Source organism: Eriocheir sinensis, chromosome 39, assembly GCF_024679095.1.
Source record: "Eriocheir sinensis breed Jianghai 21 chromosome 39, ASM2467909v1, whole genome shotgun sequence".
Classification (NCBI taxonomy): Eukaryota; Metazoa; Arthropoda; class Malacostraca; order Decapoda; family Varunidae; genus Eriocheir; species Eriocheir sinensis.
In genome coordinates, this window is record NC_066547.1 from 14,602,046 (window position 1) to 14,628,968 (window position 26,923).

The 26,923-nt window shown below is 41.4% G+C and overlaps 1 protein-coding gene across 7 annotated transcripts in view; it reads right to left on the reverse strand.

Moving 5' to 3' along the window:
- Nucleotides 1-3,580: 3,580 nt before the first annotated feature.
- LOC127009053 (rho guanine nucleotide exchange factor 10-like) overlaps nt 3,581-26,923 on the reverse strand; it is a 169,310-nt gene continuing 145,967 nt past the window's right edge. For 6 of the 7 annotated variants that reach the window (XM_050881750.1, XM_050881748.1, XM_050881747.1 and 3 more), the window contains 16 exons: nt 26,533-26,827; nt 23,365-24,075; nt 22,279-22,424; nt 21,422-21,801; nt 19,476-19,772; nt 19,161-19,253; nt 17,206-17,430; nt 16,818-16,982; nt 16,258-16,467; nt 15,964-16,153; nt 13,369-13,508; nt 10,647-10,784; nt 8,619-8,758; nt 7,634-7,733; nt 7,304-7,498; nt 3,581-5,318 (listed from right to left, as the gene is read on the reverse strand). In XM_050881750.1, the coding sequence (XP_050737707.1) occupies nt 4,104-5,318; nt 7,304-7,498; nt 7,634-7,733; nt 8,619-8,758; nt 10,647-10,784; nt 13,369-13,508; nt 15,964-16,153; nt 16,258-16,467; nt 16,818-16,982; nt 17,206-17,430; nt 19,161-19,253; nt 19,476-19,772; nt 21,422-21,801; nt 22,279-22,424; nt 23,365-24,075; nt 26,533-26,827 (4,640 nt within the window). In that variant the 3' untranslated portion in view covers nt 3,581-4,103. The remainder of the gene's footprint in view (nt 5,319-7,303; nt 7,499-7,633; nt 7,734-8,618; nt 8,759-10,646; nt 10,785-13,368; nt 13,509-15,963; nt 16,154-16,257; nt 16,468-16,817; nt 16,983-17,205; nt 17,431-19,160; nt 19,254-19,475; nt 19,773-21,421; nt 21,802-22,278; nt 22,425-23,364; nt 24,076-26,532; nt 26,828-26,923) is intronic. The other variant, XM_050881746.1, reaches the window with a different exon arrangement.

Sequence of the window (26,923 nt, forward strand, 5' to 3'; positions counted from 1 at the left end):
TATTAGTGTTACTTCGCATCTCATACAAAGGGACGAATGTGTTCTGCTGAGTGAGTAAATGATTTTTAAAGCTTAGCCAGGCTTCCTCTACAGTCTACATTGTAATCTGATATTTGTATTTCTGTTAGATTTTGTCGGATTTCTACGAAGTTAGCTCTTTTGAAATTGGGCACCTTTACTTTATTTTCAGTCTCCGATGTTTGAGCTCTAATGTCTACGCGGAGAGAGAGAGAGAGAGAGAGAGAGAGAGAATGATCCATATCATGAGCGACTGGGTCAGTATCGGTACCGGTACCGAGCAGTCTGGTAACGGTACTGTACCGTATAGCTGGTACCGTTAGTACCGGTACTGGTACCGGTACCGGGCGTGGCGGTGTAAACAAATCAAGTTCCTCCAGGTGTTCCTTTCCTTTGATTAAAATTTTAGGCCCCACAGCCTAACTAGCCTCATAAAACACCCAAGAAGAAGATTAAAATTTTAGCGCTTCGGCGCTACTACAAAAAAAAAATCATGATTGAGCAAGAGAGAAGGCAAAGTGTAAGGAAAAAGAAGCAATGCGTAAAGTGTAAAGAACAAAGATAGGTGAAAAGCAACCAGAGATGTGAGCGTTGTGACACCAAGGATGAAGGAGCAGCATTAGCACCTTCAGAATCCCGAGATGAGCACTGCGGCAAATGTAAGGTAAAAATTAAAGATGGAGATCACGCAGTCCTATGTGATCTATGTAAGCAGTGGTTCCATGTTGGATGTGGGAATTGCAGCTTACGTCTTTACCAACTGCTGCAGGATGAGGAAGGCCACCTGTGGTTCTGCCCTGACTGTAAGCCAGGCATACTACAGGCCTCCTCAGAGGTAAAGAAACTGAGGGAGGAAATGAGAAGGGAATTAAAGGAGATGAAAGAGCAGAATAAGATTCTATCAGAGAGCATCAAGCAGGTGGAAGGAAAATGAAAGATCTGTGGTAGACAAAGCTGTAGAGGAGTCAGTGAGGAGAATGCAGATGCTCCTAGAAGAATCCACCAGGAGACAGAAAGAAATGAAGGACAGGGAAAAAAGGAAGAAAAACTTGGTAATTTACAATTTGCCTGAGTCTGAGAAAGAGCAAGGCAAAGATAAAGAAAAAGATGATTCAGAAAGATGTGAGTATGTATTTGGAGGTATTTTGAAGGTTGACAGTTTCAGTATAGAGAAAACAATAAGACTAGGAAAGAAACAAAAAGGAAAAATTAGACCACCCTTGTAAAACTTACAGAGGAGTACTCTAAGTGGGGAATAATCTCAAGAGCAAAGGATCTAAAAATGCATGAAGACATAGGAATGAAAAGACTGGTCATTGCCCTGGATTTGACCCGTCAACAAAGAGAGGAGGAAGCTAAGCTTAAAGAAGAAGTTAAGAGAAGGAGGGAATGGCGAAAGATGCTTCATAAAGGGAGGAAAAATCGTGAGTCAGGGTAGATATGAATACTGAACTGAAGATGATAAAAAAAACATGAGAGGAAAAGGAAGGAAGAGTGATGAAAATATGAGTAATAAATGTACAAAGTTTAACGCAAACAAAAATTATAGAAATAGAGAAGCTTATTAATGACACTATTGTGTTGTGTCTAATGGAAACACCGGAGAAAATAAGAAAAGTAAAAATAAATTATTGAAGTAGTAGACAATATGAGGGAGATTCAAGATTGAAAAGGTGGTGGAATCATGTTTTTACATAAAAAGACTAAGAAAATTAAGATATGATCAAACAAGAAAGCAAAATGAAAGACTATTTATATTTAAAAGGCTTTATATGTTTGGTTTACACATCAGCTTAGTAGTGGTGTATTTTTCCACAAATGATAAGCAAAGAAATAAGGATTTACAAAAAGGAATTGAAGAAATCATAAGTGAAAGTATTAATGGAAATTTAATGATTTTAGGAGATTTCAATGGTCATGTGGAGTTTAAAGGAAAACAAGAATTAGACGACAATGGTAAAATGATATTAGACCGGCTAGAAGAATATAATCTGATAATGTTAAATGATGATTTTAACTGCAAAGGAGAGACTACATGGAAGCAGAATGAACAAGAAAATGTCATAGAATATGTGCTGATCACATCAAACTTGTATAAAGAGTGTCAACATGGTAATTGACGACCAGCAAAATTTTTATGACTTGTCAGATCACAACTTAATACAAGTGACATTGAGGAGGCAAGACATTAGCAATAATGTAGCAAGTAAGGAAGATGGGAGGAGCATGAATATTACAAGACAGATGAAGCATCCTTAGAAAAATACAGCATAGAAGTTGTAAAAGTCTTGGAAAATAAAAAAAGATATAGGATTTGAAGAGCAGTGGCCGAACTGGTAGTGTACTGGGCCCACATTCACCGCGTGATGGACGATGCAGGTTCGAATCCCCACGCTACCACTCAGATTTTTCAGTCACCGCCGAGTGGCTTAAAACTACCCACATGCTGTCCTGAAGACCACCTATCAACCTGGACTCTAGAGTAAGCTGTCCAAGCAAATCAAGAACGAGTTCCGGGGGGCAGCATGAGCCAAGGCAAGATGGCGCCACTATAAACACTCGCCTGCGCCAGAACGGGCTGGGCCGACCATCAGGCTCCACCTGGAAGAAGCCTTGGGCCGGCCATCAGGCCCCACCAGGAAGATGCCTACCGGCGCAACAGGCAACGACGTTAAAAAAAAAAAAAAAAAAACAAAAAGTTCTGAAAAGAAAATACAGAAGGAAGGTATAAGAGGAAGGAGAGGAAAAGGTAGTAGAGCAGCCATTGATAACAGAAGAAATTAGGCAAAATATCAATTTAAGGAAAGTTTATAACAGAGCAAGAAGAAATGCTAAAAAAATCCTCAAGAAAAAGTACAATACAAAGAAAAATATTCACAAGGAAAAGAAGAGACACAGAAAAAAAGTAAAGGTAGCAATGAATGAAAAAAAAAATCAAGGGAAATCAAGGAAAGTATAAACAGGAAGAAATTATGGGAGCATATAGACAAGTTGAGAGGGAAAATTAAAAGAAAGGAAGAAGAAATAAGAATTTGTGATGAGGAAGGAAAGGAAATTCCAAAAGAAGAAATGGAAGAAGCCATTAGAGAGTATTGGAAAGTTATTTACGAGATGAACACCAATGGTACAGAAGATGTGTAGAACACAGAGTCACGACAAGATTACCTGAGAAATAGAGGTGCTCTGAGACTGGGGTTTAGCGGCTTCTGGTTGCCAACTCGTAAATATCCGGAATGACCCCTGAATCTCTCGCTTGTAGCTCGGTTTCTTTGTCAACAATACTTAGTTTTAGCTAATGAACCACCCTCACTCCTCAAACAACCCTCAATTCCTAACAATTTGCATCTTTTCTCTCCATGGTCACACATCCATTCTCCCACTTCAAATAATTCACTTTCTATTTCTTCCCAAAACTCTTTAATCATCTCCATCATTTTCTCCTTTTCTGAGATGATCATCTTCAGGCTTTCCACATTCTCAGTCACTCAACCTCTCGGGACTTTATACCACTCACGTCCACCCTCTCTACTTAAATTTATTGTGGGTGTCAATGAAAGTTGCATAAAAATAATGCTCTTATTAGATGTTTATATGCAGTATTTCCACAGCAAGCATATTAGCCTGCCTTGTTGACCAAAATAATGTATTTAAAATAGCAGTCATCTGATATTTACACTTATATAACTACTACAATATATAGATTAATTCTTTCCATAGAGCATCTTGACAAGCGAATATGTTTGCTTACACACAAATCTGAAATTTTGTGTTGAGGCTTGCTATTAATATAAGAACAAGACACATTTCTTAATGGTAAAAAAAAAAAAAAAAAAAAAAAAAAAGATATCACAATCAGCATTTTCATTAACAGAGGTACCATTACATGCTGCAAGGCTGATTCCATCTACTTCTTAGTTTTGTAAACATTTAGGTAATTATATACTGTAGATTTGGCCAAGTACAATAATTTGCCTAAATATCATCATAAATATGGGTACATACTTATAACATATCACATTGCACAGGGACTATAATAAAATTAAGAAAAATGAGCTTAATTATGATACATCACTAGAAAAGAATGACTAAAGCTTCATTTCCCACACCACCACATGTGCGTCACTGTCATTGGTATGGCTGCTGTGAGGGTCATCTGGATGCAGCTTTAGGTTGATGTACCCACGGCCACCCATCAGAGTCATGAGTGTCCGGGACTGGTCTGTCTCCTTGCGGCGGGAAGTTTTGTTGGTAGTGCTGGGGGTTGACTCGGGCAGACTTGAGGTGTTACATGAAGTAATGACACTGCTGATGCCACTCCCACTCCCATCCTCTGATCCTGATGATGTAGTGCAGGCTGAAGAAGCCCTAGAGTCCATGGACCAGGTGGACAAGTCTAAGGAGCGAGGCCGGGAGGCCTTCAGTCTGACCCGGCGGTCCAGAGTGCTGACCTGAGACGGTACTGCGAGCTCTGGGTCACTGCGACGCAGAGAATCATACCGAGATAGTAGGAGCCCATCCCCAGGCACCATAGGCTCATCCTCATATTCATGAACATTCAGTAGGTCCCCATAAAGGCCATACACATCACACTCTTGACTGCCTGCTAATGTTCCCAGTCCTAGTCCACGAGGAAGTGTCTTGGATAGGCGCCTCATGTGTTGCTGGGCATCCCTTGGCTTGCGACGTAAAATCACTGGGGAACTGAATTGCTGCCGCAACAAAGGAGGCACCCGTCTGGGGGGTATCAGACTGCCATCACTCTGTTGTTTTTCCAGCCGGGCAGTGATATTTGGCGTTGCAACAACACTACGGGTATCCTCTGAGCCAGGGATTCTGAAACCATCTTGCTGCTGTGTTTGACCGTCTTGTGATGTGGGACGACAGCTTGACCTTAATTCCGGCAGTGTGGCATGTGGCCTGGCATGGGGCTGTAGAGTTAAGAGGAATGTGATCGGTCCTTTGTGGGCATGGTAGCTCACATTTGCCCGGCCACTGATAATGGGAACACCCTCAAGTCGGGGAAGTGGAATTGTGAGAGCAACACCAACATTAGTTCCCACCCAAAGAAGACCTCGTGAAGCTATGAGAGCAGTAACATTAATTTGTGAAGCTGGAACAGCCCTGTCTCCCAGCACTCGGTTGATGTTAGACGCAACGTTGATGTCCTGAAGGTGACGAAAGGTTTCTGTGTGGTACAGGCAGATTGTTGATGTGTTCTGCTGAGCAATCCAAAGTCCAATGCCTGAGTGAGCCATGAGCTGTACCCCACCAGCACCTTCATGATGAACTGAAAACTTTTTCTGAAATAGAAAAAAAATTGTGTAAGAAAACTTTTACTCGTCAACTTAATATTGGTATGCTCTCAGTAATTTCTATTAATTTTGAGTACAAACAATTTTCTGTTTGTATATACAATAAGTAGAGCCTTAATTGCATGGAAACTGATTTCCTGGACTTAATATTTTCTATACACACTTCTGGACAACCAAAATTCTACTTTGCCATAATTCTCCAAAAAATATACAGTAGTTCTATATTTTCTCCAATGCCTTGACAGCCTTCTTCAAAGAGAATGGGACTCTTTGCAGAGACGATTGCTTATGTATCCTCCTGGATCATCTCATAGGTCGGCTCGGAATAGAGCTTGCTGACTGATTCTTCTGTGTCTGCTTCCCAGCCAGCCACGATGTATGAGGCAGATGAATCCCTCTCTGTGGTTGGTTACATCCATTGTAGCAAACTCTATTCTGAGGCGACCTGTAAGATGATCCACCAGGAGGATACATAGGCAGTCGTCTCTGCAGGGAGTCTCATCTCTCCGAAGAAGACTGTGGAAATGTCAAAGGAAATGTAGTACAACAGCTACTTTCTGTGTTTCCCTACACCACTCATTCCGTCCATTTGTTATTTGGTTATGAAAGCGGAGGAAAGGCAGTGTGAACAGCGCAAGGCCAATAATCATTTTTTTATTGAGGCAAAAATATACTTGCCACGAAAGGCACCTTTGAATGTTTTGAGTATGAGCCCCAGTAATAACGGTGAAAGGCAGCAGATCTCAATAAGGTGCCCGTGTGGCGGCACAACACACGTGCTCTTGTTTACAAACAAGAAAGACTATCGTCTTGCGCCGATGATAAAGGTAACCTTGATAATTATAAACGCCACCTTACAATGCCCACATTTCTTGACTAGATCATCATTTAACATTTATAAAGTACTGTTACTACATACAGTCACCTCTCAACCATCAGATGCATTGACGCTAAATAGGAAGGCCGAGAGGAGGGCGGGTGGCAGCTAGGAGGGGGAAGGGAGAGAGGAGGAGGAAGGCAGAGAGGAGGGAGGAGGAGGCAGAGAGGAGGGGAGAGAGGAGGAGGCGGGGCAATGGGTTAGACTGTGACGTCATGCTTTCCTATTGGCCAGCAGCTCACTCAGGGACGACTGCTATTGGTCGAGATTTTCTCATAGCAACATTATCCTAAAAAAAAAAAAAAATTCACGCGCCGCCACACTGCAGTGTTGCCAGATTGGGCTACTTTTGGGTCTTCTGTGCTACTAAATTTTGACGTTTGCGACTTGCTGCAAGGTCTTGTCTCATTTCAGTCATTAAAAAGAACGAAAAAAACATGTTTTATATGACGTGTCAGAGGTGACTTCCCCAAATGCATATTTCCCCATAGGGTTATAGTCCGGGGATGACTGTATTCAGTTATGGAAGTGTTCAACTTTAAGTGAAACTCTGGGGAGGTGGTGGGTGAGTGGTTAGCGAGCGTGCGTGGTGAGCCCAAGGACCTAGCGCAGACTAGGTTCCAGCCCTCACCGAAACACGCTGATTTTTCAAGTCATCGCTGAGTGGCAGAAGACTGCCTACATGCTGTCCAGATCTTCAGTTAACCCTAACTTCAGCAACTTGGTCAAGAGGAACACTGGGTAGCAGCATGGGCCCAGCAAGTCATACATCACAGTAGCCACTATAAAATTTACCTGCGCCACTAATGGGCTGGGGCCGTCCAGAAGGCCCCAGATATTTGCCATTGTTATGAGGGTGCTGTTGATTTGAATGCTGGATAAACACGATTCTACTGTAACCAGAGTTCTGGATATGCCCAAGTTTGATAATCAGAATTTAATCTGTATATGACTAATCCAAGAAGTTTCCATGTATCATGCAAGAGTAACTAATTTGGGTTTACAATAATCATTGTAAAATTTACAGTATATCTATTTATCAGTTATCAATTTCCTCAACCATATAACTGTCAATAAATACCACAAAGTCACTTACAGTTACTTCAGCTGTGAAGCAATCAACCACCCTCACATTGTCCCCACAAGCAGCATAGACATGGGTATTGATTGGAAGTAGGGCTGAAACTGGGTGGTTTCCAAGACTGATTACAAGAGGTTCCCTTAGCTGCCATCCACCATCTGACCCACGGCGGTAAACTTGAACACACCCACTGGTCAGCCCAACATACACCTGAGGAAGACAGAACAATAAAGTATTTCATCCCATTGAAAATTTTATTGATTTCTCATTGTAATGTATTATAGATTGAAAAAGTTAATAATTAAATGTGAATTCTTTTTTATTTTGCTTCTTAGGGGTACTCACCTGGTCACAATGGTACTTTATGGTGGTGATAGCTGCTGGCACTGTTGTAGACCCAAGTTGAGTCTGCTTTTCAGGGTCTAACCCACTGTATACCAATAATCTGAAAGGAGATGCATTGAGTTAAATTCCAGTCACCATCAGTCTGAGGGTGTTCAATGCCAACCCTCCCTCCAATAGATCTTACTTCATATCAGTTAACTCAATTGCAATCAGAGGCTTTCATGCATGCCCTCTTTTAATGGGAACCCTTAAACAATAGCAACCACTGGCCCATAGCTGTGTAATGGCCCAAGACATGGATAATGACTAAAGGGTGGACTCTTGGGAAACGATTTACTACAGAGTAGATCAATTTATTCATGTGGTTTGAGAAATGGCAGTTCCCCTATGACTGTCATGAGGAAACTGCAACTTCTTGAATCAAATGAGAAACTTATCTACTCTAATAAATCTTTTCCCAACATTGTCCAGGATTCAATCATGGGCCCTCAAGACTAATAGGATGAGTGATAAAGAACTGGATTAGGGCATGTCTATATGGATAGGCAAACATGTGCTTGCAACATGTAAGTAACATATAAGTGAACAAACATCGTGTTGTGAACTGTTGTGTTCAGATAATATTGACAGCACTGGTTGCAAACATATTTGCAGCACTTGTGTGGATGAGACAGCATAGGTGCATCATTGCTGCTGTGAACATGTTTGCAACATTACTGAGCCATGCTTCCAAACAACTGTCAGAATACTGTTACAAATATGCATCTAAACATGCTAAAAACAGTGTTCACAACAGATGTTTGAGCACCTGTGTGGAAGTGCCCTTACTGGGACTTCACACTCCCAATGAAATCCAGATTTGGAGGCTGCCTTATGCAAAGAATGTACCTCTAAGTCCACATATTGAATGGGAAATTTTGTGGTACATCAGAACCTAGCTGCTTTGCCACAATTAAAAACTGTATATTGAGGATGAGGTAGATACCTGTGTGAATGGGTGCCCATCCAGACAGTGTGGGCACGCAAGGAGGGCTCCTCAGTGGTGGTGGTGATGCCTGGCACATGTTGCAGTGAAGTGATGCACACCTCCACCATGTCCACTCGCACCACCTCTCTTAGACCAACCTTGGGGGATAAGTTATGTTCAATGAATACTTTATCTAATAAGTTTAAAACAATAATAACTAGGATACAATAAGGCTCTACTTTTGCATGACTTAAGGCTACACCCATTAAGCTTGCTTTTTGTTGCTACCATGTACTCATTTAATAGTTATTCACAAACTGGTAGGGTGTGAGGTAATTACAGAAATATACTATTTACTGAAACCTTATCTTTGCTTATAAAGAATAAAAGTGAAATTGATCTATTAAACATCCACATTCGATAGAGTCTGGCACAAGTCTTTGCTTTCTAAACTGCCCTCTTTCGGATTCTATCCCTCTCTCTGTTCCTTTATCTCCAGTTTCCTTGCTGGCCGTTCTATCTCTGTGGTGGTAGACGGTCACTGTTCTTCCCCTAAACCTATCAACAGTGGTGTTCCACAGGGCTCTGTCCTATCCACTCTCTTCCTGTTATTCATCAATGATCTTCTTTCCATAACAAACTGTCCTGTCCACTCATACGGCCGACAACTCCACTCTGCATTATTTAACTTCTTTCAATAGAAGACCATCACAACAGGTAGTACATGACTCCAGACAGGAGGCTGCAAAATGCTTAACTTCAGACCTTGCTATCATTTCCGATTGGGGTAGAAGGAACCTTGTGTCCTTCAGTGCCTCAAAAACTCAATTTCTCCACCTATCAACTCGACACAATCTTCCAAACACCTATCCCCTATTCTTCGACAACACTCAGCTGTCACCCTCTTCAACACTAAATATCCTTGGTCTATCCTTAACTCAAAATCTTAACTGGAAACTTCACATCTCCTCTCTCACTAAATCAGCTTCCTCGAGGTAAGGCGTTCTGTATCGTCTCTGCCAGTTCTTCTCCCCCGCACAGTTGCTATCCATATACAGGGGTCTTGTCCGCCCTCATATGGAGTATGCACCTCATAGGCTCTTCATTTCATCAGCTCTCCTCCTCTTACTGATAGTCTTCTACCTCTTAAATTCTGTCGCGATGTTGCCTCTCTTTCTATCTTCTATCAACATTTTCACGCTGACTGCTCTTCTGAACTTGCTAACTGCATGCCTCCCCCCCTCCTGCGGCCCCGCTGCACACGACTTTCTGATCAAGCTCATCCCTATACTGTCCAAACCCCTTATGCAAGAGTTAACCAGCATCTTCACTCTTTCATCCCTCACGCTGCTAAACTCTGGAATTATATTCCCTCATCTGTATTTCCTCCTGCCTACTTGATCTCTTTCAAGAGGAGGGTATCAGGACACCTCTCCTCCTGAAAATGATTTCTCTTTTTGGCCACTCCACTCTACTCAGGAGCAGTAAGTAGCAGGCTTTTTTTTTTTATTGCATTGCCCTTGCACTGTCTCCTCTGCTGGGAAAAAAAAAAAAAAAATCTCATATGCATGGCAGGATTAAGAAATGAAATTTTTAACAAAATCATATTAGCTGGAACAAAAAATACAGCAAATCAAGAGAAAATAGCATATCAAAGAAATCAGATATATCCCTACTTGATGGAAGTCCTTTACAATAGAAAATTAGCTTTACAGCAGCATTTAGTAAGCTATTACTTTTCATATGCTTGTCCTAAGGTGGTGGCTCAGTAGTCAGTGTGTGGGCACGGTGTCCTGGAGGACCCACGTTCTTCCCACCTGCCACTACAAGCTGACAATTATCAATCATCACTGAGTGACTTAAAACCACCTACATGCTGTCCTGAAGACCACCTATCTATCTAGACTCTAGCAAAACTCTCTACAGTGGAGTAAAAATGAGTCCCGGGGGCAGCACATGATGGTACCAGTATAAACACTTGCTTGCACCATGAATCAAGATAGCCAACTGGTGCAACGGGCCAAACATTATAAACATTTTGTTCACCTGCTGCATGAGGTAGATGGTGATGTGAGATGAGACCCCATCAGTGGAGCACAGCCACAGGTAGGTCTGGTGTCTCCCTGTCCCAGAAAGTCGACTTGGTCTGGCCATGGTAATGGTGTAGCAGCACCCACAACGCACCTTGGAGAAATGAGCAGCCACAATAATCACCTTATCCTTTTTGCCAAAATGTTTCACTTCTGGCACAGAGGCATTCATCACTTTATACACATATATTATACTACTCAGTTACTTAAACTTATTTAACCTGGTAGCAGCGACAGGCCAAATTTATGGCTATACCGTGTAGCAGCGACGGGCCAAATTTATGGCTATACTGTGTAGCAGTGACGGGCCAAATTTATGGCTATACCCTGTATCAGCGACGGGCCAAATTTGTGCCATATCCACCCCCCAAAATAGATGATGCATAATCTGATCACAAATGCTTTGATATACAGCGAAGACTCAATACTCAAACGTCTTGGAAGTCGAACTTTTCGATACTTGAACGCAAAAGTTCGACTTGGTACTCGAACGTCCGCACACGTGGTTGTAAACAAAGGCTCCTGGCTTCTCCCTCCCCGCCGCCGCCAGTTGTCCCGCCGCAGTCGTGAGAACAACAACATTCTCCTGTGTTCTGTCTGTGATTTTTCATTTAGAAACTTACAATGGCACCAAAGAGGCTTATTAGTGGTGAAAATTAGCCTAAAAGGAAGAATGTAGTGACGACCACTGAACGGAAAAAGGAGATTATTGATAAATACGAGAAAGGAGCAACAATCACCGATCTTGCAGCTGAGTAATGTATGGCGAAATCTACAGTAGCCACCATACTGAAGAACAAGGAGGCCATTAAGGGAACTGATGTGGCGATGGGTGTGAAAAAGCAACTTAAGCGATCTGCGGCAGTGGAAGAAATGGAAAAATTGTTGATGGTGTGGATAAACGAAAGGCAGATGGCTGGTGATTCTATGTCAGAGGGCATAATTTGTGCGAAGGCTAGGTGGCTCCATGGTGATCTTATTTGTGATACTACCTCTGACTCCAGTGAAGATTTTAGAGCTAGTAAGGGGTGGTTTGGGAATTTCAAGAAGAGAACTGGAATTCATTCTGTTGTGAGGCACGGCGAGGCCGCAAGTGCTGACAAAGTTGCCGCCGAGAAGTTTGTGCCTGAATTTAAGAAATTTGTGGATGGCAAGCCCACAACAGGTCTTTAATTGTGATGAGACAGGCCTGTTTTGGAAAAAACTACCAAACAGGACCTATATAACAAAGGAAGAGAAGTGTTTGCCAGGACACAAGCCCATGAAAGACAGGCTAACCCTGCTTCTGTGGGCCAATGCTAGCGGCGACTGCAAAATTAAACCGCTGCTCGTGTGCCATTCAGAAAACCCCAGGCCATTCAAGAAGAACGGTGTGCAAAAGAGCAAACTCAGTGTGATGTGGAGGGCAAACAAGAAAGCCTGGACAACCAGGCAGTTCTTCATGGAGTGATTTGTGGAGGTGTTTGCACCTGCAGTGAAGACATACCTAATAGAGAAGAATCTACCACTCAAGGCCCTCCTATTGATGGACAATGCCGAGAGGTGCTTTGAGGTGACTTCTGAAACAGAGCTCACTCTGAGGGAGTTTTGGAAGAATCACTTCAATATCTTCCACTGCCTAAGGCTTATAGATAAAGCCTGGGGTCAAGTTTCTGTGAGGTCCTTGCAGTCTGCCTGGAAAAATCTGTGGCTGACCTGTGTGACAGCCAAGGATTTTGAGGGATTCGAGCCTTCAGTCCAGGAGTCTGCTGTGGTGGAGGACATTGTGTCTCTGGGGAGGGCCATAGGCATTGAGGTGGACAGTGGTGATGTGGAGGAGCTGGTGCAAGCACACTGAAGACCTCACCACTGGCGAGCTGCGTCAACTTCACCAGGAACAGCTGCAGGAGGTAACTGAGGAGCTGTCTTCAGGGGAGGAGGAGGGGAACAGCAAGGAAAGAGTCTCCACTGCAGAGATCAAGAAATATTTGCAGCAGTGGACAGAGTTGGGAAACTTTTTGGAGAGGTGCCACCCTGATATTGCTGCCGTACACAGAAGCATAAACCAGTTTGATGAAAATTTGATGTAGCATTTCAGAGACATTTGGAAAAAAAGGCAAAGGCAGATCACATTAGACAGATTCTTGTTGAAAAAGGAATCTAGTGAGAGTGCAAGTGTTAGTGTGCCACAGCCCTCCACTAGTGGGTTCACAGGAACCACACCAGGAGACGAGTTACCAGACGGTGACTTGTCCTCCGACGAATAACCTCCCTCCTCCTTCCCACCCTTCTCCCCTCCTCTTCTACGTTATCCATCACCAGCCTTCACTTACGGTAAGTACAAATCAAAATTATAAAAAAATTTACATTGAAATTTTTGTAAACTTAAGGTTTTGCTAAGGTTAGAACGAATTACCTGATCGATAGGTATCGGTAGTTGAACTTTTTGATACTCGAACAGCCATTTGGAACGAATTAAGTTCGAGTATTGAGTCTCCACTGTATATTATAAAATGGTTTGTGTGAGGGGTGATTTTTTCTCATTTTTCTTGCTTAGAGGGACCATTAAGAAACATGATTCCCGCTGCTACCGGGTTAACACTATTACTGGTGACTAATAAATGAGGCAAATAAAAGTAGGCTGATTCAAACTGAAAGGAAAAGTGCCTAGCAATGTCTTAACTTTGGTACCATCTCACCTCAGTATCATAAGGAGAAGAGAAGACAGGCAGAGACTTGACAAATAGAGGCATTTTGGTTGATGGTCGTTTCTCCTGTTCCGGCACATCCCACGCTGGTGAGTTGGAACTGTCAAGTGCCAGTTGGGCCAAGCGAAGTTCTGTAGACATGACAAGACCTTCAAACTACTAATTCAGATGTTATTGTCCTTATCATCCATAGAACTATTGATAGATTTACAACTATGTAATATAAAAATAGTGGCAACCCAGAATTGTAAAGCCAGGATAGACAGGGGACCAGGTGGAGAACATTGGATAAAGCCTTTGCTCTTGAGCCGGATCCCTGGCAGGTCTTGTTTCCTAGCTGAATCAGTTAAGACACTGCTGATGGCTTTTGGCCAGAAAGGTGTCTCATGCTTGGATCTCCACTCTCCCTACCCCAATACCCTCATGTAGGCTCAGAAAATATTAATAGATCTTTACTTAGCTTGACTGTTATACAACATAGGCAAAGAAATTGTCTGCTCATTGGCTAAGCAGTGATTGTATAATTAAAGGTAATTTTTACACAGGGATGCATGTGTAATTACAGAATAACAGGAGTAAATTGCCTAAAACATAGTTTCATAATATCCTGCTTCACTAAGCTATGGAATGTCTATTCCTCACGATTTCATGATTTCCTGTTTCAGAAGTATTATGGAATTTGTGTAAAACTTTCATCATCTGGCAACAGTGCACTGATCCTATCTTCCTCTCCCCTCCCTCTCTCACCCAAACACCAAATTCGTTGCCGAGGATGCAACGTATTGACACAAATTCTTCATTGTTTATTTCAAATCTGAGATGACCAACATATTTGGAGAGTTGTATGTACAAGAACAAATGTTTTAATCCAAATAATTAAAAAATACTGCACATGTTGATAATGAAAAGTGGTCTGAACATGAAATGTTATTGACTAACTTATCTTCAACATAATTATTTGTTTTTAGTCAATAGGTGCACCTAACATCTCCACACAAGACGTGGATTCAGTACGGTTCTTAGCCAGAAGGAGGTGATGTAACCATTGGGTTTCATAAAGAATATTACATTCCAAAAAGTCACTAATATTTTTTGTATTCTTTTTATAGTACAAAACATTGAATCAACAACAGAATCCGAATATGAAAATACGTTCATATTTCGTACGACAACTGTGGCCAGGCACCGGAAGCTGGCAACAAAACACCGCCACGTATGTCCCCACACCGATGGTTTAAGACCTGATTTGCATGCCATTCTTCATTCTCAGTGTGTGTGCTCTTCCCCAGTCATTGTAAGCAAAGTATTCTGGGTCTGGGTGTGCTTGAGAAGGGCCATTATTTGAAAAGTTTGGGACAGATATGTTAGTTTTGTTGCTCTTCAAGCCACACCTCTTTTTACATTCGTTTCGCACAATTTTCGTCTCCATGGCTGTGTTTTCTGTGATGGAAGTGTTGCCCTGTCCTTCAGCCTATTCATACATGGGTATCTGTCTACTTTCTTCCATGAGTAAGACTCACAGCGTGCAAGATCCTCGCATTAGCATTTCATATAAAAAATCCCCGCACTAAGTCACAATGTTTTTGTATGTTTGGCAGCAGCCCGTGCCAGGCTGCGGGTATCAGATTCATTAAATAAGCATGTTTTTACTACAAAAAGCAGGTGATGTCACTTATTCTTACTTTTGTATGCTTTTATATTTATCTCTTTTCATTTATTTCATGGAGGCATAACTTTCATTATTATTTTGTTTTACTAGTGACAAGAGATTTTGTGAGTGTTCATTACACTAGAATTTCACTCAATTTTGTGAATCATAAATAGAAATATTACCAAAGTATGTATGAATGAATACAAAGTACATACTTTGGTTTAACTCTAGAATGTTTCGTGGGTCATATATAAATAAACAAAACAAATCAGGAGAGCCCACTACCCTTGCTTGAGATGAAAAAACAGTCTCTCCAAGTTTGTACCACTCGAGTGGTGATGTTAGGTGTGCATATTGAATTTTTTATATGGTCTTTAGTTGTACAATCTGCTTAATCCAATGATGCAAAGATAATTTTCCTTTGTTGTGTATCAGTTAAGCTAAGCAAATAAGTACATATAATTTTTTTTTTTCAAGCATACTTGAGGGTGTTGGATTGGGGAGAATGGAGGCACAAGCAAGAGACATTACCAGCCAACAGCCAATCAGCAGTGTCTTTATTGACCCAGCTAGGAAACAAGGCCTGCCAGGGATTCAGCTTTGGTGAATGGACTACAGAATTACCTGATGATAATGTCCTCATCACTGTCACTGGTGATCATGTACCCACAGAGGCAAAATTGGGAGTTCATTTGACCACTATGAAAAAAAATCTAGGCAAAATAATTTGAAGGGCCCAGCTCCAAACCTCATGTATTACAAGAGCTATGTTGCTTTTGGCTTCCATTTACAATAGGAGAAATTACTGAGTCCTCATGTTTTAGGAAAATCTAAAATTTTACAAGTTGAGAAAAGGATGAAAATAATTCACATTGATAGAAGAACCAAGATATGTATGGGGGAAAATGTTTGACGGTGACATTATTTTTTCTTACCTACAATCCAATCTTTCTTAATAACAGGATTATTGGTTTGGAAAGTAAACGTCTCCTTTTCCCGTCCATCCTTGTTTTTGACAGTAAACTGCAGGCAGCAAGCATCGACCCAGGCCATTTGTTCATCTCGAACATGCAATGCTCTTTGAATACTGCCGGACACTTGCTGAAGGTGTTCTAAGGTAAGACCCTGGAGAAGAGAGCATAATATTATAGTATTAAAATTATTTTCTTGCTTTTGTTACTAACAATGAAAGCTTTTGTGCACTTATGAAAAAAATATTTCCTACTTACATCATAGGTCCCTTTGAGTGTTGAGACTAGTGATGATATTCTAGAGACAATCTCATAATCATGCATGAGATCATTCATTTCTTGGCACAAATTGTCCACATTGGAGCCTAGAGTTTCCTCAGGGATGCGGGAGGTGTTGATGGAGCCTGTTTTGTTGGCACCTGAGGCAAGGAGGCGGCTCAGTGTGGGCGAGGACGTGGTATCTTGAATCTGAAAAGTTATTTCTTCAGTGAAGGAAAAGATTTATGCACACTTACAATTATGATGTACCTACTCTTGATAAGCATTCACAAGTAGTTGAAGTGAGTCAAATATTTTCATTATTTACAAACAGTTTTAATCAAAATAATTAAACAAATAAAAAGAAAAAAAGCTGAAAGGATGGATGTTCCTCTCCAGCTCAATATTTATGACTAATTATCAGCAGTCTATTCCCTAGACTTCAAGAACAAGACTTTCATTATCAAATTATATTTTAACTCAATAACTGATTTCCCTACTACTCAATAGTGAATGAAACTTCATTCCCAAATAGCTGTTATCTAGGATTGTCACCTTACCTCCACATCTGTGACAGGATATGCCCATTTGAGGGAGAGTCGCTCATTCTGGTGACCATACTCATCATTGGACTTTGGTACCACTGTGACACACATGATCAGATCATTGGTGAGGAAGAGCCTGCGTGCTTTGCTCTTGCTTATGAGTCCACCTTGGTTGAATTCCTGCGGCAAAATATAACAATGAAGGTAATACCTTACAAAGTAGAGTAACAATAGGCCTCTATAAAAGCACATTTAGGATATTGAAAAAACTTTGTAACATTTTCTTGGCCCTAAATACATGATAAACTTAGGAAATTGCTAGATAATTAACTAAAGATATGAGGGGTGTGACAACAATGCCATTGGAAAAAAAATCTTGGCAAATTGAAAGGACGTTCCATACCAGCTGTAAGACATCATCTTGGCGCAACAGATACCGGTTCCCTTCCTGTATTCCTCTCAAGGCAAACTTGGTGTTGATGTGCTTTAGTGTATCTCTGAAGGCTTGATACTGCTCAGCCTCTCGCTTCCTTTCATTCAGCATTTCAGCCAAAGACTCAAGCTGTGTGAGGGCCAGTTGTAGGGACATTCTGTCATGGTGACCCTGAGGTGTGTGCTTCAGCAGATCCTGTGAGAGATAACATTATGATACTTATGTTACAAGAGTAACATGCTACCTGCTACAGATCTCCCAAGTTACAATGAACATCCTACTTGTGTTCCTGACAATAATGGAGACACATCCTAATTTCTAAACTCCCTTTTCAACTTCAACTCTTCAGCTTTGTTGATCTATATTCTCTGATGGATTCTTCCAACCACAGCCTTCTTTCCCTTTCTTTTTGTCCCTGTAGCTATAATTCAATTCCTGGGCTCACAAAAGCAGTACTGCATTAGGCATTATGGTTAGAGTAAGTGGGACAGCAGATTTTTTTTTCTTGAAATAACTATGATTTTCATTTTAAAGACCTGTCTGTAGGAGCTCAACCATAGGTGACATACATTTACATACATAGGTGACTAAAAAGCCCTGGTTCAACGGTGCTTGTTCTCAAGCAATTATGAGGAAGCACTGAAAAGAAGAGTGGTGATGAAATAATTATTACAATAAGTGAAACATGAGTGACGAATAAGTTATCCCAGATATAAATAAGGAAAGCAATGTAAGAACAGGCACTGATAACAATATGCACATCGGAAAAGTAAGATTTGTGGAAAAACTCGGTTACATGAAAATATAATGATTCATATGATTTGCAAGGGCTCTTCCCTAATTATGTACAGCAAAAAATTGCATTATAGTTAATGTGGAGTCAAAGGTATTGGAAATGAAACTATCTATGTAGTGCAATCATATAAATAGCTCCTTACCACTGGTGCATGTCATGTTTTCCCATAAAAGTTAGGAATGGCAAAATTCATAAAAAAAATACCTCAGGGGTCAGAGGAAGTAAAATATTAGGTTAATGTTACAAAACCACTATGAGCTTGATTTAATTTTCATTTGTTCATACTAAACATCCTGTAAGGGAGGGTTTGGGAGTATAATGGAGAGGAGGGGCTTTAAGGTTGTGGGAAGCATTATTTTCACATTGCCACATCTATGGAAGGTTTAATAAAGTATGGATGTAAAGAAAGAACTGAAATTGCATGTGACAACATCGGGGTAGGTGGGGTTTACAAGGTTGTAGGGATTATCTGCTAAGTCTTGATGGTTAGGGAAAGGGCATCATCATGTATTTGCATCATTGAATGATATAACCATACATAGTTACGAGCTTATGAGACATTTGTTATAACAGCTCGACACCACTGGCTGTCTGCCACTGAAAGGATGTACTACTGTCTTCCTTTCACCAGAGCATTTATTTATCCTTCTTAATTATAGAACCAGATAGCTCTAACCTGTTCCAAGAATTTAATTGTCTACCTGAATATTACATACATTTTCTTTCACCTTTACTGCTTACGATCTTATTCCTTCTTAACCTGACTCTCATGCCTTATGCCTTCTAATAAAAATGCTGATTTACTTCTGAAGGCCTTCTTTGATTCTACTTGGAATCCTATTTCATCTAAATACATTAAATTTGTAACGTTCCATGTACTTCACATCTACACCATTATTTATCAAGGTCCTAGTCTATTTATTTAATTATGCTGATCCTCTAAATATTTAACAGTAAAGAGACCTTGTATATCTTTGATCATTTCCTCTATTCTTTTATCAGTTTTCTAAGATTTTCATCAATTATTATAGAAACTAAACTGTCTTTTATACTTTTTTTTTGTCATAAGCCTTAAAAAAAAGTAAATAAAATATAATAAAGGTATATTTTGATATCAGTACATTCGTACCTGAAGGAAAAGTATAAACTGAGGAAATCGTTGAACAGGCTTCACCATGAGTCCAAAGAATGACAGTCGATCAGGCGAGGTGATCTGACGCATCTGAAACCACACAGAATTCTATTATAATTATCATTTATTGTTCAATGATAGAAGATCACAATACTTATTTTCTAGAAGTAAATGTGCAGTAGTTTAGCTGTAAAGTGATTGAATTTTGTCATTACTCTATTGTCAATTTAGTTAAAATCAATTATATAAAATATATGGTTTTGGTAACTTAGTCAGTATTATGATACTATAGTGAGGCTTTAATCACAGTACCTTTAAGAAGTCTGCAAATGCAGATTTCTTTTTGGACTCTTGTTTTGCAACTTCCATGGCACGAGCAAAGTTGTTAATGAAGTCGCTGTATATGTCCAAAACAATGGCTTTGGAAAATGAAGCGACGAAGACATCTCCTATTTTCTCCTCTCGGTCCCACTGGCGGACGCTTTCGGCCAGGGCAATGCGGAACAGCGTGTGGCACTGAAGGATCTCAGACAGCCGGTGGAACAAAGTTGTGAGCTTGGCTGCATTTACCACCGGTGGCTTTGAGTCTTCTAGAGGTTTCTTATATTCCTGGGAGAGGGAGAACATTTAGTAGCTCAAAGTTCAGGTGACCTTTTACCCTTAATCTTATCTCCTCTGAGAAATGTGTTATATTTATATATCTTTATAAAGAGGAACAATCACTATTTTCAATGCCAGTAACCCCATTTCTCACAGAGGTAGAACGAAAAAAATAAGCCACGTGACCATTCTGACAAAAAACACCATGTGTGTGTGTGTGTGTGTATTTTTAGTTGTAGTGTACAGCTCCTGTCTCTGTATCTAAATCTAACACTCATTGGGGCCAATAGTTTCATTACAAAATGTTGATGATACAAAAATTGAAAATTCAGTTCACTCAGATCAAGATAGGCAAAGCCTCCAAGAAGATTTATTAAGAATTTTATCTTGGTCTGAAAGATGGGAGATGCAGTTTCACTTGGATAAGTGTCAAATTCTTCATGTTGGAACAAAAACTAGGTTTGATTATGAAATGAGTGGTGTGAAACTCAATAGCGTACAGTGTGTTAAGGACCTGGGTACCTAAATTGCATCAAACCTCAAATTTTCTGAGCAGTTCATTGATGGAGTGAATAAAGCAAATAGAATGTTGGGCATCCTTAGAAATTTCTCATTCAAGAATAAAGATGTATATAATACAATCCCTATCACTATACATTGTGCCTCCGTGGTCTAGTGGTCAGCGTGCCTGGCAACTACTCCGCAGGCCCGGGTTCAAATCCCGGCCCGGGCAGTCGATGTGCAGCTCACCCAGCTGTTCATCCTCCCTTTTGGGCTGGTCAATAAATGAGTACCTGGGGAAACCTGGGGAAGGTAAACTGTGGTGACCCAGATGTCACACTGGCCCTGTGTCGCAGGGTAATGGGCTCCCTCCCACCACAGGCTCAAGGGCCAATGTGACGGAGATAAGCACCGAGGCCACGCACTGCTATAGCGTATGCTCCCAACTTTACCTTTTACTATACTGTAGTTAGACAACGTAGAATATGCAGTACAGTTTGGTTTCCACACCATGTAAGGAACATTGCTAAATTAGGTGTATAACATTGGGCTAAAAGGATTATCTTTTCCTTGCACAACATACCCTATAATGAGTGGTTCTCATCTTTCAATATGTCATCTCAAAAGGCTATCCTCCCTTTAGCAATGGGTATAGGAGTGTGTGATGTGTGAGGTCCCAGCTTTGCCTATAGATCAGCTAATGGGCTCCAAAGCTCTTTGTGAAGCTACTGGCTGGCAATCATGAATCCAGCCCCTTGAATATAATGTATGGATGAATGTATAAATAATTATTAGTTAATTCATTAATAAACAACCAACTTCTGGAAAATAATTTCCCTTATCTCTCCCTCCTTTCATCACCCTCTTTCTGGGACTTCTTTGTTAGGGGACATTTTCTCTTTGTCTCTCCTCTCGTCAGTTCCTTGTTTATGTTGATACATTTCCCAACAGTCTTTGATGAAATACAGCAAACGTTTTCATTTAATCAAAATAGGTATCATCAACCCATTCCTCTTTCTTAACTGCTTCTGCATACAGGCCTGGAAGATTTGTTATGCACAATTTTTTTTGTATAAAACCTATCTGCTGCTTCTTTTGTGTGTATCACCAAAATTCTAATTCATATTAAAGAAAACTTCAAACGCAAGAGTACTTACATTGACTAGTCTTTGCAGAGTTGCTACATAATTGTTTTCACTGTGAACTATTGAGGCCACTATATGCCGTCTTTTTATCTGCTCTGGACTCAGGTTTGGAGGCATGGGGGGTAAGGCAGGAGGCTGATGTCTGCGCTGGAAAGTGTGGGCAAAGACCCCACCATTCTCAGCAAACAGACCCCCGTGCTCAGAATCAGCCTCTTCCAAGAGCTTTGGCATCCTGCTGTTAGTACTGCCATTGGTGCCATTAGCAGTGGCAGTGTATGAGCTGGCACGCTCTGTGCTAGCAATAGTGCTGCTCCGGCGTTCAACGTCGTAGTTGACACTCTTACGAAGTGAAAACCAGCGGTAAAGTTTGTTGTCCAAAGCAGGGGCAGGATCTAGGGAAAATAAATAATATTTTATGCAACAAAATTAATAGAGTAGATGTATTAGATAATTCACAACTCTGCTACATTTTTCAGGTATTCTGCACAGCTTCATTATTTACTTCCAAAATAATTACAAAGATTGTTAACACTCATGAAGCTATTTTACACTACTGATGTGGTTTGGTTAACATATACAACTTCCCAATGCAGCAGGTACATATTTTACTCCCTTTTTCTTTAAGTAACTGTATGTAAACATAACATTTGAATTCCTACACTGAATATTTATGCCAGGTAAAATACAAGAACTATGAAACAAATAGTTACTAGATGTTATTATAAAATGATGAAGATATTACACTACACATTATGTAACCCAATGCCATCAGGTGAACAACATAAGTATTGCCTACCCTTCCACTGCACAGCCTCGACCCCCAAACCCAGCACCCAAAAGATTGCCATCAATCTAAGAATTGCACTCACTGTCCTCTGCAGGCTTGATAGTGGATTCCTTGGGCTGATCCTCCTTGGAATCCTTTCGTGTGGCATCCTTTAGACCTTTAGTAGACTGTCTTCTTTCTCGCCACTGTTCTCTCTTTCGCAAGATGCGTTGTTTAAAGTTCTCCAGGCTGTGAGAGTAGAGGGACATTCAATGCTGATTCTACTGGATTTTTTTAAAAAAATTTTTATCAAACAATAACCAACATCTACATGCTTTAGTCCATTGGTGGTGTTATTAGCATGATCACGGGACGCATAAAACTTCCTAAAACAATATCCAAGATATCAGCAAGAGATCAAACCCACCCTATTTTTAACCAAGCAAAGGATGCCCTCTAACGTTACATCAAGCTCTTAACTATCATATCCTCTTTGCAGGTGTGTGTGTGTGTGTGTGTGTGTGTGTGTGTGTGTGTGTGTTCATGGAGGAGGGGGCGGTTCATGAGTCAAGGCAGCATAAAATAAATTTGTGGATACCCATTTCATTGGACTTTTTGTGCAAGAAAAGAAATTCAGATGGAAGAACTGTTTCGCTATCCTTTTTCTCCATTTTGCGCAGACAGTTAAGGTGTCTGAAGCTGATATATCTAGTCCCGGTAAAAGGTGCAGCAAAGGGAGTGTGGTGGGACGAAACGAGTTGCATTGTGTTCACAGTCAAATCCAGTATCCACAAACTGACTCAGCAAACGAAACGTGAACGAAAAAACAAAACCCATAAGGCAAGGTTAGCTTTTTACCCGAGGCTTAGGTGACAAGTGCCGTCAGAAAAAAAAAAGCGATTTATCAGACAACGGACATGTCAGCAAGCTTTATTCAGCATTAGAACAGCTTAGTAGAAGGATGAGATAAGCGTGACTCACCCACTTGTTATGTGGACACAAGTTTTGTTTCACAAGTTGACACGATAATGCGTCATGAAACATTATAAGTCAACGAACAATAAATTACTTGAACACAAAAAATCATATAATGCACATTCTCTATAAAACTAATTAATATGTGATAACTGAAAGGTGTCTTGGTAAGAACCGTTAATTCAGGAGCACAGAAAATGTTTGCAAAACTAACTTTTGGCCCCTGCCGAGGGTGAGGCTGGCACTGCGCCTCAGCACGGAGCCCCTTCCCATTCTCGCCGTGTCCTCCGCCACGCACCGTGGCAACTCCAACATACTCTGACTTGTGTTCATTCCTAGGTCAACAGAGTCACACAAGATGGAGTCTGAAGGCCCGCGCGTCCTAGAATCTTCATCGGTAGCTCCTGCTTCATCCTTTGAAGAACCATCTGAATCAGAATCACACCTCAGGGCCACGCCATCGGAAACGCCGAGTTTGGGCTCGTGCAATAATATGTCACTGACTACGGATTCTCTAAGGCTCGGGGAGTCGTGTATTCCAGAGCCCGCGATGCTCCACCGGTTCATGAGGTCGTCGCTGCTCGCCCGGAGTCCCGCCGCCCACCGTGAAGCCACAATGGGCGTCGACGAGGAGACTCCCACGTCCTTAGAGTCGTTCGCACCAAGACTTACAGCAGATGTGTGATGAGGTAAGTCATCCTCGACGCATTCTTCGCTGATGGTGAAGAGTTGACTGGCACTAGGGCTCTGGGGGCTGCTGTCGCCTCCTCTGCCTTCCAAGCTTGAATCTAATAGTAGTTTTATTTCCTCTTCATTCATTAATTGTCCATTTTCACCTAGCGCAGGTACGAGTCTCTCTTCTGAATCCCAACACAGCAGTTTCTTGTCTGTCTCCACGTCCTCTTCGTCGTACCATTGCGTTGACCTATGTAAAGAATGGTTCGTTGAGCTTCGTGAAATATCACTTTTATTTTCTGAATGCCAACATTGCAGTTTGCTGTCTGTTTCCTCGTCATCTCCGTCGTACCATTGCATTGACGTACGTGAAGAACGGTTCGTTGAACTATGTGAAATATCGCTTTTATTTTGGTCTAACATAGAAGTTGTCATTAAGTGACGGGAGATGCTTAAGTTAAATGCTTGTGTTGGCAGGCCTGAACCTGACTCACGCTCCTCCTCGCTGGCAGTTACGGGGAGCCCAACACCACCACTGATGTCACTCGCACCGATTCCGCCCTTCCGAGCACTCTTGTTGGATTTTCGACGAAATAACAATTTTATTTTCGCACTAAATTCGGATCCGTGTCGCGGGTTTTCATATCCCATATCACTGGTTCCTTTTCTCAAGTGCGGTGGTAAGGTCCGCGTGCCATCTGTTTTATCAAAGCTTTGAAATCCACACCCATCCACCGGAGTCTTCCTCGGAGACCTGCCTTTGGCGTTGTGCAAGTTCAGGCTCTGCGATCGTGATAGTTTAGGAGGAGTTGACCTCGAGCTCGGCTTCGGCATGGGGTATACAGGTAATGCCATTGTTTTTCGTTCACAAGTATTCACTTCTTGAAACACAAACACTACTAGGTGTACATGGCATCTCCATAGTGCAGACAAGTATATAGTGACGTCTGCACGCCAGACAGGTAGGTAGGTGTGTGGGAAACAGGAAGCCGGCCACTACCAAGAACAACACTGGCCGAGCAGCGGACAGACGACGCGCCGCGACAATGTTGCTTCACGCTCCGCGCCGCGGTGACTGTCCCTCCCGTCAACACCTCCCTGTATCGACATCTAGGCAGCCAAGATTAGATACGCGCACAGATAAAGATGGCACATGGGTATATAAACTTTTTTGATAACCGTGATGAAACACTCATGTACTGCGTAAGTAACACGTTATATATAATTTGTGTGACTGACGAACACCATAATGTGTTGTTAGTGAATCAAGAGGGAACTTGGGCGTCGACAACCAACTCTATCGGACCCGTGCGTTTTGTTATCTCCAGATGAGATAAAGCATTGTCTCTCACCTACCATAGTAACTGGCGCCTTGCACAAGATAATCAATTCGTATCATCTTAACAGGGTCCATCAATCAGCCTGACACACTGATGAAAAACTCTCTCTCTCTCTCTCTCTCTCTCTCTCTCTCTCTCTCTCTCTCTCTCTCTCTCTCACACACACACACACTGACAAAATAACTTCTGAACTGAAACAGGAAACGATCGGGTTGATGCATGAATCAATCGATATTTCAGAATCGAGAAAGCGACTCTAAGTAGCGACTAGAGGTGTCTTTGTCCGTGTTTCCCGTAAATACTAGGGTTTTGTCCGGGGAACAACGAGCGTGCCAACTGTTCACGGGGAGGGGGGAGGGGGCGGGGCAGAGCCTGGCCTTGGCATGGTTTTCGTCACGGCGGAGTGGGTGGCCGCTAGGTGCGGATGAGTGTATCAACAACTTAAAACTAGAATATGGAATAAAGGTGCTCCACAAATAATGATGATTCAATATCAGCTGATGAAATATTAGATGTGCGAGAAAATAACCGCCCCCCCCACACCCACACACAAAAAAAAGGATAAATATCTCAGGGTGACTGACGGGCGACAACAAGTTCGCTTGTGGCTTGATTACACAATCGTTACAATTACTGTAAACCGACACAGATCCTAGGTATGTATGTACGAATGCACATACATTATAACTAATATCTATATCTATCTATCTATATCTATATCTATCTATCTATCAATCTATATATATATATATATATATATATATATATATATATATATATATATATATATATATATATATATATATATATATATATATGTGTGTGTGTGTGTGTGTTTGTGTAACTATATATATATATATATATATATATATATATATATATATATATATATATATATATATATATATATATCACTACCAATCCACTGCAGGGCATAGGCCTCTCCCAAGCGTTTCGTGCCTCTATTTTCAATTTGAATAGTTCAGTAAACTTGCTGATTTTCCGCACTATCTGGAGCTTTTTTTACAAAATTTATTCCCCAGTCTGCCACCTTATTTTCTTTCTGTTGCCTTCTCTTCTACATGCCTCATGGCAAATGCCACTTCTTGATTATAATTAATTACTATTATTATGTCTACTTTTATCAGTTTTCTAAACCATTTGCATATTTTCTTATCCATCATTGCCAAACATAATGCTGAACAGCGGGGAGGATCAGTAGATCTCTTCATCTTCGTTCGGCCTGACGGATCTTCGGGTTGTGGAGGATGTTTCTGTTTGTATGGCAGATACAGTTATAGTCCCAACCATCCATTGGAAGCTGGCCATAGTAAAGAACAAAATAAGAGGAAGGACAATGTACTCACTTGGGTGCCTGCGGCTTGACTGGGCCTCCTCCGTTCTCTTCCTCGTTGCTGGAGTACGACTCAAAATCCTCGGAGCCCCACGAATCTGAAGACGACAGCTGGCGGTGCACGTGAAGGCGGCGGGAGACCCAGGTTTCTTCACTGCCGCCTCCCGCCGTGCCTCCCGCCCCGCCGCCCCTGACCCCGCTCCCTCCACCACCCAGGTCTGAGATGTCCTCGTAGATGCGGTCCTCACACCAGGGACCACTTAACGTGCTCGACCTACTGGAGCGACTCGACCTGCTCGACCTGGAGTCTGAAAGAAAAAGGCGTTGCTCATTAGTTTTAAGTATGCAATGGGCATTAAACAGAACAGGTAACTACAGCGAATAGGGACAAAATGTCAGAATCA